We start from the raw sequence: 21,926 nt of genomic DNA, 5'->3' as shown, positions 1-21,926 counted from the left end.
GAGCAAGGTAATCAGTAACATTTCACGCATGGTTGGGGGCATGACACCGCCTCCAGCCATTTCCTTGAACAAATTGACCAAATGAGGAATAAGATTGTCCTGAAAGGTCTTGTAAACAGCGACCATCAGTCTGTCGGAACCTGGAGCCTAGCCACTAGGCATATCTTTTAGTGCTGCAGCAATATCCGTGAGACGGAGCAGTGCCAATAGGCGCTCCCTATGTGAGTCCAGCAGCCATGGCATTGCAATGTGTTCCAAATAATCAACTGTGGCCTAAGCGTCATATGTAATCTGTGACGCATATAGGTCATTATAATAATCGCTGAACCTCTCCACCACCTGTGACGTTCCAAGGACAGGTACCCCATAGTTGTCTTTCACCATTACCACCTCCCCACGATCGTGCGTAATAAGAGCAGCTAAAGTAGTGCTCGGTCGTTAGCCTTCACCCTAGACCCTGGCTGTAACGTATCTACCGAGGTGTCGTCACTTGCGAGTTCATTGTATTCTACTAGTTTAGTGGAGAACTTACCCAATAGTGTCCCATCTGCTGCCTCCACATGAGCACACTCTAGTTCTCCGAATACCCTTTCTAATTTCCGCAGACAGTCTTGAATGGAGGGAGTCAGACGTGCATGGTTAGAGATAGTGATCCCTCAGCTATATGCCATAAAGGCCTCCCAAATAGTAGCAAACTTTGTAACCGAACCTAGGTTAGTGTAAAAAAAATGTCTATTGCCCGTGTGAGCTCATCACAGAATGCCATGTCAAGTAGAGTATTGTGGGAAATGCCAGGTAAACGCTGGCACACAAGGGCAGCCCAAGTCCAGGACCAGTTGAACTGGAGAATGATCTGAGTATGTGCGGGGAAGTGTGTGTATCCTGTCTCCCACGGCAAGTGCCATCGCCATACATCCACCAGGCCACTGGCCTCGGATTTTGCCGCAACCGCACGGGCCGCCACAGAGGGTCGCCTCAGCAGTCTCTGAGAGTGGTCCAGGTCCGGGTTCTGCACACAATTAAATTTGCTTCTCCAAATCTGTAGCAGGTGGGCGTAAGCTGCTAGTTTGGGTTTAAAGTGTGATAAAACTGTTGGTCATCATAATTGGGTCCGTAGACACCTAGCAAAAGCACCTCAAAGTGTTCTTTGTGACAATGTGCCATAACAAAACGACCACCATGATCAGTACACACCTTTTGCAGGACAATCCTAGATACCCGGCGTGCCCAAATAAGGACCCCACTGGCATGTGTTGTAAACCCTGAGGCACAACATTCACAACTCATGCGCCAATTTGTGAGCAATCCAATGTTGGCAGGCAAATGTGTCTCTTGTAAAATAGCTACATCGATTTGTTGCCACTGTAGATACAGCACCACCTTACGCATCTTGCGGTGATCATTCAATCCTCTCACATTCCAGGTTAAGAACCTCAATTCTACCGTATTCTCAGTCAAAGTAGCATTATCATCCATTGCGCCAGTCCCCACCAAGCATCCTGTCAATCAACCAATACACACAGCCCACCGCAGGCATCAACACAAGTCTTCCTCCGCACAGTATTATCGTCCAAATGCTGCAGAACCTCCCCCCTACCATGTCATGCACCCCAACAGTCGATATGGCCATACACTAAACACCCTAGTCCCTCCCAACTCCTAAACATATTTCCCACAGAACAACAATGTGGTACACACATGGAGGCAGACAATGCGAGATTAGGACCATGATAACTCATAGACATAATGAGGTTGAAACATGTATATAATTGTTCCAATCATGTAGATAATTAACAAAAAATAAAATGTTAGGATGGTGCTGCCACTCAGAGACGTCAAGCACCCAGCCGGCAGCCACTAATCATATAGCTGTAAAGGAAGGAAAGCTACCCCACACGTCTAGCGGGGAGTGCAACAACCTATGCCCCAGTACAACAATATATCACAACAACAGTGCAACCAACTTGCCCAATTGGAAACAAGGTTATACAGTGTCACAGTCGTAGGACCAGTGCTTAATTTGTGCTTGTTGTTTCCGGTGCAGAGCACCAGCACTTATTTCTGAGGGCCAGCGCTTAGTTTTCTGTCTCAAGAATTTACTACCAGCAAAAGACATGTGGGAAAGACGGAGGAAGAGAAAAACGAAAAAGCGCCGGAAAGGGGAAAAGCAGGAAGCTGACAGAGTGAGCTGAAGGGGCAGGGAGTAGCTATAAATGGACTGAAGAGGCCCGAGGTGGCTTCAGGATTATGCTGCCTCAGTATTATGTGCTCGCACTTTTAATTGCAGCAGCCGCGTGTTTAAGAGGAGAGCTTTGAGCACCAGCACCTTTTTATTTACAAATTAAACACTGCGTAGGACCAAATACAGAAGTTTCATGACCAATAATCAGTCCTGTTCATTAATGTCATTCGTGAGCACTCTGTCCACATTTGCAGGCTGTGGTGGCCCATCCCTGGCTCCGGGGACATATTTCCCTAAGGAATTGCTGCAAACCCTTGGGGTCAGTGAAGTTAGTAGGTTTCCCACCAATAGTGACTCGCGGTCGAGCCAAGTATGGCATTGCATAATCCAGCTTTAGCCCTTGCAGTTCGCGCTTCACTGGTAGGAATTGTTTCCTGGCCTCCTGCACATGTGGCGTGAAATCTGGGAATACTGAGATGTCTGTTCCCTCATATCAAAGAGATCAGAGTTCTCTAGACCTGCGGAGCACCACATCCCGATCTCTATAGTTAAGGAGCCTCACTATGGTGGGGCGGGGCTGGGCTCCCAGCGCAGGGTGGGGCGCTAAGAAGCGATGTGCCCTCTCCACCACAAACAGATCTGAGAAGGTCTTGCAGCCCAACAGGTCTATAAGGAGACATTCAACAAAAGTTTCCATATTACTAATATCTCCGGACTCCGCTAGGCCAGCAATGCATAAGTTATTCCATCGGGAGCGACCCCCCAGATCCTAAGCCCTCACCTGCAGTGCTGATACAGTTTTCTCAAGTTGCTTCTGTACCTCCGTTGACGTGGCCCTCTCTTCCTCAATGTCCGACATTTGTTGTTCCACGGTACCAAGTCGTTACGCATGTTTGTCTATACGTTCCAACTTTCTATATATTATATAGGAGAAGAAATTGATCTTTCTGTCAATTTTAGTGAGGCTAAGTTGCATCGTTGTCAGGATTTGATGCAGTTCCCTGCCCATTTCAGACCCCCGAGGTGATGAGGTCAGCCCCTGCAGGTGTCGCATCATCCACGCGTGACCCTTGAGACCTGGGCTGCTCGAACTGTAGTTTAGTTTGATTCTTGTCCGTTTTTCACATGATAGCCAATGTGCCCCAAATTGCGCCTGAAGTGTGAGAAAGTAAGCAATAGGCTGGGGAGGGGTGGTAGGCCAATAAAAGAAGTAACTTGTGGAATGGACTCGCCACAGGGGGTACAGGAGACCACAATGGCAGTCCAAACACGATCCCAGTTTCCAAGTGCTTGGACAGTACTGTACTCCTGGGACACCTAGGATAAGTCCAACCCAGCAGCAATGCGCCAATCAGGTCTGCAGCCTGCTCTTGATGCTCCACGTGCCCGCACTGCCGGCAAGGAAGACCCCTCCGTACTCAATTAATGAGAAGTATCAGCCACTGTGAGGAGCACTTAAGGGGTCAATGGTGCCACACAGATACCAATCTTTGCAGGGCTGCCAGCCAAACAGCTATGCCAGATGGTTCCCATGTGGGAAGTGGCAGGACAATAGACAGTATGCTGTGAGGAGGCATGGGGGGCCAAAGATGGAGGGGGAACCCCAAAAGCCGATCACCATGGGCACAGGACCAGTCCAGGCAGCTGGGACACAGCTCCCTGAAGTGCCTCCAATGCACAGCAGTACCCCAGCAGACATCTCACTGGCCACTGTGCAGCAGTGCCCCGCAGATATATCGGGCACAGGTCCATCCACAGCCTGCTGACTATGCCGTGGCATGCCCCCAGGACCCCCAGCCCGGCTCACCTCATCACTACCGCACCCAGCTCCAACTGCCCAAGACTGACCTGAGCCACGAGGGAGCCGCGTCCAGGCAGGCGTTCAAGTAGTCACTGTGTCCTCAGCCCTCAGGTCCCAGGGCTCAGAGGATCTCATCAGAGCATCCAGTCCCCACACAACGCAGCACTCAGGCCCAGAAAAACTCCCCAGCCTCAGGACAGCAACCAGCCAGGGGCATGCCACCAGTATAGACCTCACGCACTCACCCCTGAAAACACGGGGAAGGCCTCGCCCGGCAGCACCAGGCACACAGGCAGGCCCTCACACGGCGATCCCAGGCACCACAGGCACAACTGAGCAAGGGCAGCCCAGTGCACCGTCCAGTACAAAAATTAGAAACACATTGGAGCAGGATAGTATAGGATTATAATTTCAGCCTGCGGAGCTTGCCTAAGAGGTGGCCATCTTTGGGACAGGCAGACTCGTGTGTGTGGAAGTGTCATAAGGAAGTCATCAGTGTCTTCCCACATCTAACACTAAATTCCAATTTGAAGCAGGCACCATACCCACAACAAAGGCAGAAGTCTGGTAGGACAAAAACAGGATATTTCAGCAACCAAACAAGAGATACACAATATTCTTGGCATCCTGTTCGCTCCCTTTCAAGTGCATCTCAAATGTTACTTGAGGCTCAAAGGACATATCAAGCAGTATTTGGCACTATGGGGGTCATTCTGACCCTGGCGGTCAAAGACCGCCAGGGCGGAGGACCGCGGGAGCACCGCCGACAGGCCGGCGGTGCTCCAATGGGGATTCCGACCGCGGCGGTAAAGCCGTGGTCGGACCGGCACCACTGGCGGGCTCCCGCCAGTGTACCGCCGCCCCATTGAATCCTCCACGGCGGCGCAGCTTGCTGCACCGCCGCGGGGATTCCGACCCCCCCTACCGCCATCCAGATCCCGGCGGTCCGACCGCCGGGATCCGGATGGCGGTAGGGGGGGTCGCGGGGCCCCTGGGGGCCCCTGCAGTGCCCATGCCACTGGCATGGGCATTGCAGGGGCCCCCGTAAGAGGGCCCCTACATGTATTTCACTGTCTGCTGCGCAGACAGTGAAATACGCGACGGGTGCAACTGCACCCGTCGCACAGCTTCCACTCCGCCGGTTCGATTCCGAGCCGGCTTCATCGTGGAAGCCTCTTTCCCGCTGGGCTGGCGGGCGGTCTGAAGGCGACCGCCCGCCAGCCCAGCGGGAAAGTCAGAATTACCGCCGCGGTCTTTCGACCGCGGAACGGTAACCTGACGGCGGGACTTTGGCGGGCGACCTCCGCCGCCCGCCAAGGTCAGAATGACCGCCTATGTTGTCACAGGATGCCCACAGGTCTGGAGTTCAGAGGAGTCGCTATTGTCCTTTCAGGTCTATCTTTTGTTTGCTCCTGGGAGGAATTTTACACCTCTTCTTGCACTGAGGAAAGGCTGCGAGATGCTGAATTGTTAATGCAAACTAGTCTCCGTGAAATTCAAGCAGGGGAAAGGTAACGTTCTAAAAATTACTTTCTCTTAATAATTATTACTAATTAGGGGGTACTTTCTTTCTTGCAGTGCAGGAAGCCACCTTGCTGCGCTGCATGAAAGGGAAAGGGCAAGAATGCACCATATTTACTTCTGGCTGCCTAGTGCAAGGGTGCCTGCGTTGTAGGTATGATTGTTTTTGATCAGAAGGGGCACTTTCCTGCACAAAAAGAAATGCACAAAAAAATCCTGAGGCATTTTCCTCTTTCTATGTGTGCTGCAGAATGTAGCACACATACAAGGAGAAAAAACAAAGAGAAATAAATATATTTCTCCTTGTTGCGCCTCACCTATGGAGGTGTAGCAGTGTGACGCATTCCCAGGTCTACCACTAATGGTTAATCTACGGATGCATCAAAATCCATGAGTGGGTGGTGGAAACACCCACGCTTCACCCATGGCATGCCTCCCTGTCACAAGTAACGCAAGACAGTGATTTGCTCTGCCTTGCGTTACTTTAGATTTATCAAGTCATGCAGGGCCACACAAAGTGGCCTTGCTTGGCTTGATACATATCACTTAAGTTCTGTGTCAATCTTGCACCCTCTTGCTTTGCACAAGGGCAACATAAAACCTTGATAAATCTGGCCCTGGATTTCTAATTACTATTAGAAACAGTGTTTACATTATTTATATAGCTGGTCTCATTCCCAAAATACAGTGTTAGTAGTTTAATCTGTACTCTGATTTTCTACATAGGAAAGCTTTTCCTGCCACAGGCAAATAGTGTTTAAGGTCTTGCCACTGTTGGGGCAATGCAACATTCATTTTCTACATGTCCCACTTTTAAATACCATGCTCCCTACCTCATGCTCCCATGATTGCTGCAAACTGTAGACAGTTGTGGATAAGTGAATACATCAACTTTTATGTGGGTCATCATCCTTTGGAGGTCATTGAGTAATATCCTGAACAGTGCCGAATTGTGGATGTAATTTTGGGTGATGCTGATGCCAACTGAGAAACTTGCAGAGATTTCACCACATGTTATAAACCAAACTTTGGTAACATTCCTATTACAGTGACTTCTGAGGTGGCGAAATAGTGCTGGATCTGAATTGTTGTTAAGCATGGTGTCCAAGAGACGGGATGTAGCTACTAAGTCAAATGTAATCTGTAATCTTGAAATCGTTCAACTCTGAGGACAGGCATCCTCTATTGATGTGATGGATGCATATATCATACAGATCAAAGGCAATGTCAAAGACAAAATAATCCTATTATGGTTCAGACACTTATAGAACCTGTTTAATATCGCCTTCTTAGAAATCCCCCTCAGATATCACTCAGCTAGTTTGGCCTGTGGGTTGTAGATACTTTTAATGATGATATGTTTAGTGATTTCACCATTCACAGATACCTGCATAATATTATCATACTTAGGACTGTGTTAAAAACTCACATTATAACTGAAAACCATTGTTCTTCATCAAAGCTTGTGGTACACACCCCAATCCTGAAACTTTGGGGCATATTTACACAGAAGTTGCGCAGCGCGGTGCTGCATTAAAATTGGCAGTGCCATGCTGCGTCACTTTAGAAACTCAGGGATGCACTGTATTTACACAAATACATCTCATCCCTTTTTTTCCCCTAGCGTTGGTGCTAAATTTAGCTGCCAGCACCAACGCAGGCATCCTTGCACCATAGTGCAATGGTGTCTGCATCGAAGGGAATGATTGTATGTGCAGGAAGGTGTTCCTTCTTGCACATAAACAATCTACAATGCAATGTGTTACTTCTATGTGTGCTGCAAAATGCAGCACACATAGAAGTACCAAATCAGCATTTTTGAATGACTGTTTATGTGCCGGAGGGACACCATCCTGTACATAAACAATCATCCATGGCATTTTGCTTCTTCTATGTGTGCTGCAGAAATGCAAAAACACAGGAGAAAAAAAATTCTCCACGTAGCGCCACGGTAATGCCACCCCTGGGGTGGCGCTAGTTTTTGGCGCTGCCACAGGTTTATGAATTCTTGTAAATCTGGGGCAACATCATAATCAATGGGTGTTGCGGTGGAACGCCCACAGCAACACCCATTGCTTGCCCCTACGCCGCAGAAAACTGCATTGAAGGGGCCTACCTTTACAAGGCGGCGTTAAGCTACAGAAAGGTGATTAGCACCACCTTGTAAATATGGCATAGTCCACAGAGCAACTGGAGCATCACAAAAAGTGGCACAAGTAGCATGCAAATATGCCCCTTTGTTTAGTTTTGGGTGGTTTATTGCTTCAGTTGCTTTTACAAGGCAAAAGAGTACTAACCCAGCATTACGAATCTGCAACGATGAAGGAAGCTCAAGGGGGTTTGAGGGCTCACATGGTAGATTCATGGAGTCCAGAATGACTATGGGGGTCATTCCGACCCTGGCGGTCAAAGACCGCCAGGGCCGCGAATGACGGAAGCACCGCCAACAGGCTGCCGGTGCTTCCTTGCCCATTCTGACCGCCGTGGTAAAAAAACGGGGCCGGCGGTTTCCCGCCGGTTTACCCCCGGCTGGGCAAATCCGCCATGGCGGCGCTGTCACCGCCAGGAAGAGGCTGGCGGTAACGGGTGTCTAGGGGCCCCTGGGGGCCCCTGCACTGCCCATGCCAGTGGCATGGGCAGTGCAGGGGCCCCCTAACAGGGCCCCATTAAGCTTTTCACTGTCTGCCGGCTTCTGTGTTGCAGGGCTCCTTCCCGCTGGGCCGGCGGGCGCTACCTTGGGTAGCGCCCGCCGGCCCAGCGGGAAGGTCAGAATGGCACCAGCGGGAAGGTCAGAATGGCACCAGTGGTCTTTTGACCGTGATGCGGCCAAATGGCGGTTCCCGCCAGGCGGGCGGCAACCGCCGCCCGCTGGGGTCAGAGTGACCCCCTATATGTCTAGCCCTTCAAACTAATATTGAAAAAGACAATCAACCTCCATGCTTACAATAACCCAAACATATATGAATCACAGTTGTCTTAGAGATCTCCCATGAAGGTTCTCTTGTTCGGATTTCTTTTTAGCGTGTTCCTAGTCTAATACTTCACCTTCAGGGGTCACTTAGTATCTGCATGCTAGCTCCAGTCCCTAGCTGCTCTCCTCATTAAGCAAGCTATTGCCTTTTGCCATGCACAAACTAGGACCATGCACCTCCTTGACATAAAAGCATGGGTTTATGGAGATGCCTAACTAATACATTGAGAGCAACACACAAACACGGAGCAAAGATTAATTCACCACTTTCATTCAGGCGCCCCACTCCCACCCCTTCCACTCCATCAGTATCTGTTCCGTGGTGGCCCCAGCCTGCTTTTGGATCGATACACATTATTACCAGATACCTTATGAGCAAAACACTGATCAGGTTCAAATTAATGGGAAGGTTAACACTTAGGGCTTCATATAACAGACGTGTTAAGACCTTGCACAACTAAAAGTGAAGTAGCCATTGGCATAGAGACATTTTGAGGGGAGAACCGTCTCAGCTTCATTTAGGTTGGAAATTTAGTGATTAATCACTAGTCTTCTCATAGTTTGCAGCCATTGTAAAAAAACTAAACAGATTTCATTTTAACTTTATTAGTAGTGTTTAATTTGTAAAGAAAATGTGCAAGGGGCAAAAATATTTATTTGAATGCAACGGCGGTGCTGCCGAATGCTGTGGATGTCGAATATCAAACCTGCTCAGTGTTGGTTGCAACTCGTGGCTCTTCCTCCCACCACTCTATCATTCCTGTAAATTTATCTCCCTCTTCTAGGCACTTTTTCACCCCCTTTCTTCTTTTGTCACTTTTTCCTACGTTGCGCTCCCTCCTTTCCCCCTTCATAGTGCCCTCATTCGTGCAGTGTGGATGGGGTCAACCACCTTTACTAACTGTGCAATCCTCTCTACCCCCACAAAGGCAACAGACTCAACTTCTTGGGATAAGACTAAGGGGGTTATTCCAACTTTGGAGGAGGTGGTAATCCGTCCCAAATGTGACGGATTTACCACCAGCCGTATTACGAGTTCCATAGGATATAATGGACTTGTAATACGGCTGGTGGTATATCCGTCACTTTACCGTCACTTTTGGGACGGATTACCACTTCCTCCAAAGTTGGAATAACCCCCTAAGTAAGCAACCTCTGTGTTGGAGCACATCAGGGGACAAAGAGGGGGCCATCCGGTGCTCACCCACATTTAAGGGGGATAATACTTTACCCCCTCCCCATTGTCGCATACCCCATGACCACTTCCGGTCACAACCCATCTCAGCCCCTCCTCCCTCCACGGTGGAGCGATTAATGACGCCCACCAGCAAAAGGCAATGGGCTCTTAGCCATTCCTGTCGCTCTGAGTCAAAATCTGATGATATAAAAATAAGTTCTGGTCCACCAAAATTAGCGCTGGTGCTCATCACCTGCACAAATTAAGCACGGATTATTGATATCTTCAGTGTGAGCAAAGAGTGTGGCTGGTTCTACTCTTTCCTAAAAATTTTAGGTCAAAGCATTCCACAGCAGGATTACAAGAAACATGAAGACCTTCCTATCCCAGTATTTGCTAAGGTGTCAATCTGTCTGTTCGTTTTATCAGTTTTAGGTAATCACCGTTGTCTGAACACTCAGAGTGGCTTAGTTTCATGACCAGTGGTGGAGATGTATCTCCCACTGTTAGCCTTATTCACGTACTTTTGTTGTAGGGCGTTTTACAGTTACAAGATTATTGGGATGTAATAGTGTCACCTTTTTTCTTTCAGATTTCACAAATTGGAGAAATGGAGACGGCCGTTTTTTGAGGTGCTACAAACCTATGAAAACGCGTCTGTGTTACTGCCTGCCTTCTACAACACTCGCAACACTGATGTCTCTATCCGCGTCAAGTATGTGCTGGATGATTTTGAGTCTCAGCAGGCTGTGTACTACTTTCATCCACAGTATCTCATCAATGTATCCAGGTTTTGGCTTACTCACGGGGTCCGGGCTAAGCGCATTAGTAGCGGCTTAATATTAGTGACAACTGCCTTGGAGCTGTGTGAGGAGGTGCACCTTTTTGGCTTTTGGGGGTTCCCCATGAACCCTTCGGGGATCTTTATCACCCACCACTACTACGACAATGTAAAACCTCGCCCTGGCTTCCACGCAATGCCCACGGAGATCTTCAACTTCCTCCATATGCACAGTAGAGGCATTCTTCGTGTCCATACAGGTACATGTTATTCATGAGATGGGGTCTTCTGCTATGTTCCCATCTTGTGAATGTGTACATCAACAGAACTAAATATGTGCATTAATCGCATTGAGTGTTATTCCATTCTTCAAGAGAGTATGCAATCAGTGAAACACTTGCTGGGTGGCATGGTTGCAAAAGTCACAGCCACGGGCAGCATATGATCCATTGGTTTCTTGCCCACTGTGCCACACAAGACATGGATCAGCCATATGCAAATCAAACTTGGTCCTGCTCCCACGGGAATAGTCCAGTCCGAAGTGCAAAGACAGATCCCCTTTGGGTGGGAACACAATGATAGACCAGTTGCGCCTCCTTGGGCCCCATCAGTGAGGTGCAAGTTGAGTTCTATGGCACAACAAGCACAGGGACTTGCTGAGCATTTGCAAGGGTAGCTCCTCTGGCCCAGAATCTAACCTGCATCCTTCCTGCTACAGATGCCAACCAGCAAAAATCATCAAGTGCTTTTCAGATGTCAGACTCCTCGTCACTGCCCTGGCAATATTTTAAAGGGATTACAACCCAACAGAGCACAAGCCTTCACCACTGAACATCGGAAATAACCTACAAATAGTACTCTAATGAGACCTGTGGCCAGTCACGTGGTACAAAGTGTTGCTAATTCACAATTGTGCTTTCTTTACTTGTGGAAACTGTTATTTACGTGACAAATCATTTAGGTGTTTTACTAGCCTTGCAGCAGGGCAGGCTGATCGAAAGTGGAAGAGTATCTTGTCTTTAAATGGCATCGGAGTACAAAGTTCACTTTAAAGAAAATGTTTCACCAAACTGGATATTTTTCTGGAAACAAAAACCATGTCTTCGATCAAATAGAAGATGCAGAAAAAAATTATGTTAAAGCGCTGTACTAAGAAAATTGTACTTTTCTCAGAATTTAATTTGTTTCGAAACAGTAGACCAGGGATTTTTTCCACACCTAAGTTTGACTTAATTTACTGTATTTATGTGGCTCTTTATACTTCTCAATTGCTTATCCTAACTGTTCCAACTAATAGGGACCTCATTATGAATCACCCGGAGCAATATGCCCTGGGGGATACCAGTCTGGGTCATTCTGTGTGGTCCAGTGGTTTTGGACACAGGATTACGGCAAATACCAGGCCTGATTATCCCAAGTCCACGAGAATTGCCCCTGGGCTTTAACCAGGTGTAAATGAGAATGGAAATGAGTCCATTATTCGCCCCACAAAGAGAAATTTCATGCAGTAAAGGAGACACTGTTCCTGGGTCCCCAGTTTCCCCATATGTAATAACTGGAAATGTCTATTGTTTGTTGCAGAGATACTGGCCGGGATCGAAGATTCGATCCCCTGCTATCAGTACACCAAGTAATGGGAAACTTGTAATGAAGTTGTAGTTCCTTTGTGAGTAGCTCTGCAAAACAGCATAGTTTGAAAATAAGATGTCTGTTCCACAGTGATGTGAGGCTGGTACTGAATCCTCAAGTGCTTCATAGGATTTCCTGCTCTTTTATATACATTATATAGCACAGTGATAACATTGCAAGGGTTTGGGAACAGTGCTGTCTCAATTGTCGTCAGTACCAAGAAAACATTATATTGTTGGCGTGAACATGGACGTCTGCATTGCTTGTAGGACAGTGAGATTCTGCTTTCCACAAGACAGTACTGCCATTGGAAACATCATACTGCCTAATACAAATTAGATGACATTGAGTGCAAATCCCACTTTCCTGTCATCCCACTCCCACCACAGTATTAAATGCAGTGGTAGGTCGACACCAGCAGAGTTCCTTGGCCTGGGATGATTCCATTCAAACGAGTTCCACCCACAAATTTTTTACCACCGAGTTGCACATTCCACAGTGGCAGGGGTGGTAGCGCTTCAATAAATGACAGGCATTGGTTGGCCTATTTTCTGGCAGTATCCGAAATGGGCAGCACAGCTGTGGCTCTGTCACTGTAAACCAGCTTTGGGATCAGGGCATATTGGCACTTCTGGGCAGTGCTGGCAACAGATGGGGCTATGCCAACCACATTGGTTTCTGGACTGAGTACTGCCAATGGGCCAGATTTTATCGCCAGGACCATAGGAAATGTAATCCATGGTGTAATTCCAGGCACCCCACATCAGCAGTTAAATGTATTGCTCCAAGAAGATGGAGCTCCATATAAAATATATATATAATGTACTATAATGTACAATTGAATAAGTAGCACTATACAATTATTACTAATGCTTACAACATACAAGAAAAACAAACCCAGTACACGTAACTCGCAAATCGCTATACAAGATGTCATATTTCCCTTCTGCTTTTCTGGAGCATTTTTTCAGTCATTTACATATACCTTTGAAAGCAAAAGTTTTCGGAAGGCTGCCCGACTGTTTTGAGGTTGTTCCATAACTAGAGCAAGATGACAGTCCTCCACCAATGGACGACTGTTGCAGACGCACCAACATAGAGCACTCTACGAAGTCACTGTATCAACCAACCTCTTGACACTCCAGTACAACACTCTACAACCAAATGCAGCACCATCAACACATTTCTGTTGGAAAAAAGCGAGTCACACTGCTAACATAATTCAAGCTACTATTCTCCCATCTCACCGCACAATACACCTGGACTATCCACAGCTGAGATGCTGCTAAACATAATTCTTGCTCATATCTTCAAGTTCTCTAGATAGCACATACAAAGATGACATCTCACCACCTACCACCTACCTCAAACCCATCTTCACATAGTCAATTCTGACATCTCTCAAATAATTTTTCTTAACATTCTCAACACAGTGCAAGTTCTCCAACCAACTGAAAGATTACATGAATGATAACTGCATCAATCAAGTCACAAACATCGATGCTTTCTACATCTCAGACAACGGCTTCCCCTGTCGCATGGACATGATGATAAAATGTCCCATTCAAAGCTACACTATAAGACAAATGCTACAACAAAATCAGCAATGGGTTCATTGACAGAAATCCTTTCAAGACATGTTCAGTGAGGCACAATATGTAACTGTAAATTTGCGTTTCACCAGCCATTTCAAAGTAATCGATATTCATTTCACCAACCACTGCAAAGAGTTATAGCTTTGTTGCTCTAACTAGCCTTTTGGAAAAATGCCCCATCCATTTATATATACATGCTTGTCATTATCAGCAAGCAAGCAAATAATAAAATATACCTAAGTGTGATGTGTGGTGTTAAAGACCACACCTCATGCCCTGCACACTTGACTTGATCTGGTTTATCTGGGCCTTTTACCCCCAGATCAGTCAACAACAAAAGGCTGTAAAGATGTGTGAAGTTCCGCGTAAGAAAGGTTTCACAGAGCCACTCCAGTGTTTTCAAGCAAAATGTAAAAATACCATTATAAGACTTTTATTTTACATGTTGAAGAAACTCTAGAGTAAATTGCAAATATGATAATCTGGCTCGCCGAAGGATGAAATTGATGTCTCTGATTTTAAAAAAAAACAGTGGATTCTTGGAACTGGGTAGGTAGAAACGACCTCAGACGGTTCCTACTGTGTGTGATCAGAATGACCTATTCGGCTGATGCCTGCAACATGTTGGGTGTCTTCAGATAAACAGGAAGTAACCTGTGGAAGCTGAAAGATCCACCCCCCACACTTCCTATCTAGATTATTAAATTGTAGTAAGGCTACAAACGCTAGACCCGGGGCACTTGTCTCTATGTTTAATGATATCTGTAGGACCTAGACGCACCCCTACAGTATATACAAAATATTTTTATAGTGCAAAGTTCATGTCCCAGGCTTGCTTGAAAATCATTTTGTGTCAGTTACACTTACAACATTTTTCTTTCTGCAGGGAGAGGGGAATTTGTTCTTAGATAAACTGAGCTAAACTCAGCAAAACTTTTTTTAAGCCGAGAATACTGTAACAATTATTTTGATTCTGGCATTCCACTTAACATGCCATTCCTGTTTTTGCTGCACCGCCATTTTAAGACGTCAGAACTTTCTAAATAACATCACAGTGGCAAAGGTGTTGTGTGCCATAACGTATAATATAAAGGCGCGAGTCACCGTTCCACATATTCTTTCAAAGCTTTCTTCGTGGAGCACGTATTTGCCCTTTTTTACCTCCACATACTAGATAATTGTGATGTCCAGCTCTCTGGTTCCCATGCCTTCCTCTTATAGATTCAGAGCACACAACAGACAGGGATCATTTCTATGGCAAACTATTGGACTAAAAAGCTGGATCAGAGCAACAATATTCCCCATAGTGTGTGTTTTGAGTCAAATATCAGTTGGATTTTCCAGACATGAGTGATTCCAAGTAAAAGGTCCATGCCTGTGCAAATCTTGTGTTCTGCTTTAGACTTTTTTTAACGTGCTCTTAGACTTGGGTTTGTCATAGCGCTGTTATTCTGAGTGTGAGTAGCCCTCTGTAGAGGATGGCATGTGTTAGAGAGCCTGTGTTCAGTTCTGGATTTGGCATTAGTTACTGGCTTTAGATAGTATCTCATTAAGAAGAAAGTCTTGCATTTTGGTCCTGGTCACCTTCTCGACTTTTCCTCCGGGAGAAATGTACCATGACTGTTTGTCCAAAGTACTGCCTTTGCAGAAATTGCCATGATTTTGCTGAGTCAGTTGAGAGCTTCATCTAGGAATGAACTCCCAGATTGAGGCACACATTCAACGAGCAGCCCTGAATCTGCATCGGCTTCACAGAGTGTTTCCATATATTCACTTACGTTTTAACTTCGGTGCGTCAGGATTCTTGGTGCATTGATGCAGTTGATATATTAGATTGTGTTGTAATTAGGGATTCCCTTTTAGCTGCTTAAAGCCTTCCAACTGTCCAAATGCAGACATGTGTCTGATTTGATTTGGTATTTATGGAGTGCAGCAGCAACCCAAGGGTGTCCAGGTGCTACATTTCTCTATGATAGCTATACGATACCTATAGGATAGCCATATTACCATAAGGAAAGATTATTTGGAGAAAAGCCATGTCTTCACATGTTTCCGAAAGTGTAGAAGGTTGTTATTTACTTTCAACACAAGTTCGAGATCATTCCAGAGAAAGGATTCCATACAGGAAAGGCTCTTCCTCCTTTTCTAACAAGCATCGTTTTTGGTATCACTGCTAGACATTTATCTGCAGAGCAGAGGCATCTCCAAGGGATATTTCTCTGCATTTGCAATGGAGGTAAGAGGGTCAAGGGCAGTAGTAGGTTTTATGTGCAAAGCACAACATTTTAAGCCATATTCATTTCTTCACAGGCAGCCAATGCAGTTTATTCACTTATACAGATACTGATGTAGATTTCAGCAATCAAAGAATTAAGATGATTTCTGCATTCTGGACAGTCCGAAGCCTCTGTAGAAGATATTGTAGTAGGGCCAGAAAGAGTGCATTTCTTTAGTTCAGTCTCAAACCAATCAGAGCTTGGACAGCTGTCTTCTTAGAAGGGGTAGGCAGCAACGGATTTTTTTATAGCATTCACAGGATAGCAAAACAATTTGAGACAAATTATTTACATTTATTGTAAATCATCAAAAGGATCTCCAGATTTCTTGTGCAGGTCACAAGTGTAGGTGGATTGCCTAGCTATTCAAGCCACCAGGAAGAATACCATATAGGTGTCTGCTTACCATATAGAGGTACGTCGGTTTTATCTCCATTGAGTTTTAGACACTTTTCCTCCATCCAGCTTGCTAATAAAATCATGCAAAATTCTGGATTTTGTTTTGAAGCAGAGTTACTGATAGCTTTGTGGTGCCCTCACTCGTTAGAACCAGAGTTCTGATTAAGATCCTCTGTCTAGCCCATTGGTGTCTGATAACATGGTTTGCAATACTTTGTCATCATAATAAATGTATTTCTCAACTCCAATTACTCTCTGCAATCTGGGGTCCTGTCCAGAGGGTCGTTGACCACTCTCAGCAGAGGCCCTCCACAGTTGTTGACACACAATATGCTAAGCTTTTTCCTGCTTCAATATCTCATGGTTTTCAGGAAGTACTCGAGACATTATTTGAATCTTCATTTTGTTTGCAACTTGATTTGCTGTTTGAATTGCTCCTAGATCATGGTATCCTTGTAAGAAATGATAAGATGTTTTCAAAACACATCATAAAGCAACTAGTGCTGCTGATGCTACCACAAGTGTATTGTTTAGGTCTAGCTTGACAGAGCATCTGTCGTGTACCTATTGTTATTTGCAGTATACATGGAGTGGGCTTTAACTTCACCCAGGGGAGTATTTTGTTCTCTCACCTAATGCCATTGGTAGTTTTGTGTATCATTGCTTCCTATGGTTTGCTTTCATTGTAAAGCATGAGGGATTATATTACATCTCAAAAGTACTCAAAATCATCAGGTATTACGTTTTATGTCATAAACGCATTGTATACAAAAAGCAATCATATTTTGTTTTGCTTTTTCACAGCAGCAGCCTTTTTCATGCTTTATTTTGGACACAAAATGCAAGCCAGGCCTATTGACTTTGCTATTGTTAGCTATGATAAATCCGTCTGATGCAGTCTTACAAGTACTGTTTAGACTGTGAAAGTTGTGTGGTTTAAGGAAGGGATCTGTAGCTTCTCTATGTGCACCAATTGAGCGAGGGTGTATTTGCTACACCCACTCTGTTAGCAAAGACATTTAATAGTATGTATATCCTTGCGTAAAACCTGGTGAGACCTGTATGTGTGGAAGTAATTAATGCACGTATATTGTTTACCAATTTCACACATTAGGGACCAACGTGCACACACATGTAGAAGTTTTAGCATTGCATGCACAATTGGGTTTTATGCATGCACCTAGAGAAAAAAAAATCACATTCTAGCCCCAATTATTGCAAAATGGTTGAAGCAAAAGAGAGTCATCTACTATGAGTTAAAATAAAGAAGAAAACACCTATTTCACAACACTGATGGCTGCCATCTTATATATGATACATTAATTTTTATATTTTAGAATATTATTTTGATTATTGTGGCACATCACTAAAATCAGACGTCATGGCTGTAAAAGTGAAATGATTTTGACCAGATTCACTGAAAGACCTGTAACTATAATTCTAAGACACAGAATCAGTATATATTCTGTTGCCAATGAATTATAGTGAGTTTTACCTCATCTAAAAATCCAAGCACAAGGCTCCACAGCACCTCTGAATTTGTATGTACAGAATCATTTGAAACAATATTTATGTCAAAGAAGCTTTTTGGGAGATCTCCTGTAAGCATTTTCACCCATTCAGCGCCTATAGAGAATCCTTATTTAAAAAGTCACATATTTGTTGCTGACTTTAACCCAGCTAAGCAATACAATGCTCATGAAAATCACTTAGGTGATCTTTGGGGGTGGGAGAAGGTAGGAAATAAAATCAAAGAAAGGACATTTGTCTCAAAGGAGTTGAGATGGTGAGTCCAGCCCACCATTTTCATGCGGATTTTTTACTTTATTCTGTGTGCATACGGAAAAGATAATCAAGGAGAACGCGATAACTTTGTACCCATTTTGCCTTCAGTTCCCTTTTTTTAATTTCTCGCCTTGTCCTAATAAGTGCAATTTATTGTGTTATTCAGAGTTGGACTGACTAACCTTCGCTGTAGATTTAAAAAGCCTAAAATGTTTTAATTGTAAGTAAGATGCTCATCGTTATGCAGAAACCTCTTTAATAGTGATTAGTTTTGTTAAACGTTTTTCATCATCACCTCTTCACCCTGTATGTAAATGTAACACGTGGACTAAGAGCAGTATCATTTGAAATTGTCTCTGAAACATACTTGCCAGCTCCTCTCTGCCCGTGGGTCTACCAACCATGATCCAATTGCCAATTTCTCCCTGCTGGCTGCAGAATTGTTCACTGTGAAAAGTTTCTTGGGATTTGAAAATACTGCATTGTTAACTGTCTTGGGTATTATTCTGTGTTGTTGTGCACAATATGTGTTTGTGTGTGTGTGTGTGTGTATATATATATATATATATATATATATATATATATATATATATATATGACACGTACACCAACATGCATACATACATACATTTTTGAATGAATGAAATTTGCGAGTATGTAGAATTCTTAGAGTAAAAGGACAGTGCTTCTTTAGTGTGACTTTTCTAGTCGTTCATAGGATGCCCTTCCTCCTGTTGTAAGCAGAGATCAATGCTCTGAGTGGACCAGTCCCTCACTTTCCCTCTTTTTTATGTGATTAAATGCATCAGCCTTTACTCAGAATGTATTCATGCATGTAAAGGTAGACGGGACTAGTTGACAGCAGGCTTGTACAGACCTTAGACGGTTTTCACAGTTTGAAGCAGAGATAGAAACGGAGGTAAGTGGCTAGAAAATTTCATAAAAAAGAAGGAAGTACGTGTTTTGCTTCATTTGTATGTTTTTGTGTCTTCACGTTTTGTAAAATCTATGCAACGTCTTATGCCGGAAGAAGCATGGCTGACATATCCTATGATGCCATGCAACATTCACTCTGCTTTTTAAGACTTATCTCTAACAATGGTTGGGAAATAAGAGTTATACTTATTTCAGTTTAAGGAGAGTTTATACAAAACAATATAGTTTTTAAGCCATAATTAGGAAAACATTCGTAGTGCACATGAACGTTGACAATGATTTGGAGAATATATACAATTGTTACTTGCAGGGTGGTGGAACATAACATTTGTGATATTTTTGACTAAGCATCTGCATCAAGGTAATCTGTTTTCTGCAGTGGAAGAATGCTATGTATACATAAGAGAAGTGTTGAAAGATTGTGTACATTCGAAATAGAGAGGCCCTCAAACTGTGAATCCCTTTACGTTTGGATCCCCACAAACATTTGTGACGAAGAAGTAGGATCCTATACCAAATGCACATATACCTACCCAATATGGCTGCCATTAAGTAAACGTTCTTGCCGTGTGGAACCGAAGGAGAAGTCAACTTGGAATACGGCTTTCGCGAGACTCTTAGAGCAATCATAAGTGCAACATATTTCTGTGATAACCTCCGGCCACCAGATATTTACTGGCAGATGGTAGAGTGTGTGTACACTAACTGCAAATAGATATATTTTCTACATTTTTCATGGCTGTTGTGAGAGCTGATGCTGCACTGCCGCAGGGCTTGCATTCTCTCCAAGGGGCAAGCAGCTGCTTCTTGTAAACGTCATTAGGAGCAGAACTGGCTATTTTGCAGGTTGTGTGGACACTGCAATGTTGAACACACCAATGGCTTTCCAACTAGACAGCAATGAACTTCAGCGTAAACATGGCCCCAAGGGCCCTTCAAAACGACGTAAGGAAGACATACTTCTGTGATATCATTCTTTCTATTAAGAGGAATCCATTTGATTAGACATCTAATGCAGTTGGGGCAACTTGGCTGTAGAAAGTGAGTTGTTGTCCTGCAGCTTGACTGTGCATATGTGAGCCGTGAGTTCAGACATGGGCAAGAGCATCCCAACTGGCCATCTGCAAGAATTTTGTTAATCTTAGCCCTTGCCGGTCGTATACCACAAAGTAACTCTTCTGTGAAGCAATTTGGGTAGAAGTGCTTTCGACCTGAAATGTCTGCTTATGTTCCCTGATGCAAGTCTCACCACATGGATATGAACCTATGATATGAGACAAGAATAAACCTGTTTTTGGGAGGGTTGGGAAGAGGAACAAAGTTGTCAAGGCTTGATCTAGTGCCATCTCTGCATCGAGCGAGAAACAATGGGGATCCTCGCCCTTTCTGCTCAGTGTTTATGGACATGGTAGAGCTGTGACATGTAGCCAGTCTGTGATGTAAGCCATAACCAACAACGTAATCAGGGTACTTTACGTCTGTGTCACTGTGTTTGAAAGAAAACTAACAAGCAAATAAAGAAATACAACAGCCTAGTGCATCATTGGTCTTTCTTTCCATTCCTTCCATCTTGATTTATCTTTTTGATGTAGCGTTTACTTTGGAATGGTGTGTAGGTGTTTGTAGTACAGTCAGGATACCTATGAATCGGTTTCTAAGGAAGGATCTTCTCTTAGTTCAAGAAGGATACCCTCACTGGTGGCAATGTGCTTTTCAAATACACATAACAAGAAGCTAAAGGCCTGGCAGGTGTTTGGGTTCAAAAAGTATACCCTTGCAGGTGATAGCGCGCTCCACAAGTACACATAACATAACAAGGAGCTAAAGACCTGATAGTTGAAGGATACCTTCGCAGATGATAGTGTGCTTTACAAATATGCATAACATAATAAGGAGCTAAAGACCTGCTAGGTGTTTAAGTTCAAGAAGGATACCCTCGCAGGTGAGAGTGCACTTTAGGAATACACATAACATAACAAGGAGCTAAAGGTCTAGTAGGTGTATGGGTGTAGGTGTATGCCTCTCATTCCAAGCTTTGCTGCTTAACTACAGGCATTTGTATTTGTTTGGTTTATCAACCTTCTCTACTAGTAATCCCGGACTTTAAAAGTAGAAAACATGCATTACAAATTGCATAGATTGTGGAGCTTATACATTAGGGTGGATGTGTGAAAGACGTGAATATAAATGGAAGAATCAGTTCCAAACAAGTCATCCTAACAATAAATATCCCACTACCTAATTACACACTCACATTTTGTGATAATATACAAGCAAAGATTTCCAAAGAGAGGAACCTACAGCTCACTTTTATACCCAGATAGGCTGAAACACACTTATTATTAACAACTTCATTAGAGTGGAAGATCTGGACTAACTTTCTATTCAGCCGCAGGTCCTCTGTAATGGTGAAGGAGCGTCGCCGAGCTGGCTCAGAGCCAGCAGCAGAAAAATTAAACGATATTTCACTATTGTTTTATTTTTCTGCTGCTGGCTGAGCCAGCCTGTGCAGAGAGGGGTGGGGCCGGGCCATGGGAGGGAGGAGGGGGAGTGAAGTGTGTCCTTAACTGTGCATGTGTATTTGTCCAGCCGTTCTAGGCCGGCCAAACAGACATGCGTAGTTAGGTTTCTTGAACCCAGCTGTATTTGACAGCCAGGTTGGAGAAACATCACAGACTCCCTGTGCCTGAGCGAGTGACAAACCAGCCTGCTCAGGCCAATCCCCGTGCTGCTCTTATCCTAGGTAATAGCATGAGAGCAGTGCAGGGATTGCACAGGGTGTCTTTGATACTGGGACCAGAAACCAGAGGATTGTGAGGTGGCCAGCAGCACCAGGTAAGTGTTTTTTTAATTAACTCCCCCTGCGCTTCCTC

The 21,926-nt window shown here is 44.6% G+C and overlaps 1 protein-coding gene across 2 annotated transcripts in view; it reads left to right on the top strand.

The window, feature by feature from the left end:
• ST8SIA5 (ST8 alpha-N-acetyl-neuraminide alpha-2,8-sialyltransferase 5) overlaps window positions 1-12,946 on the top strand; it is a 341,938-nt gene extending 328,992 nt beyond the window's left edge. For both annotated transcript variants that reach the window (XM_069218874.1, XM_069218872.1), the window contains one exon: window positions 10,245-12,946. In XM_069218874.1, the coding sequence (XP_069074975.1) occupies window positions 10,245-10,710 (466 nt within the window). In that variant the 3' untranslated portion in view covers window positions 10,711-12,946. The remainder of the gene's footprint in view (window positions 1-10,244) is intronic.
• Window positions 12,947-21,926: the final 8,980 nt, after the last annotated feature.

The sequence above is a fragment of the Pleurodeles waltl genome, chromosome 1_1 (genome assembly GCF_031143425.1).
Source record: "Pleurodeles waltl isolate 20211129_DDA chromosome 1_1, aPleWal1.hap1.20221129, whole genome shotgun sequence".
Classification (NCBI taxonomy): Eukaryota; Metazoa; Chordata; class Amphibia; order Caudata; family Salamandridae; genus Pleurodeles; species Pleurodeles waltl.
The sequence above is the reverse complement of the archived record's forward strand: the minus strand, read 5'-3'. Positions and strand labels throughout refer to the sequence as shown.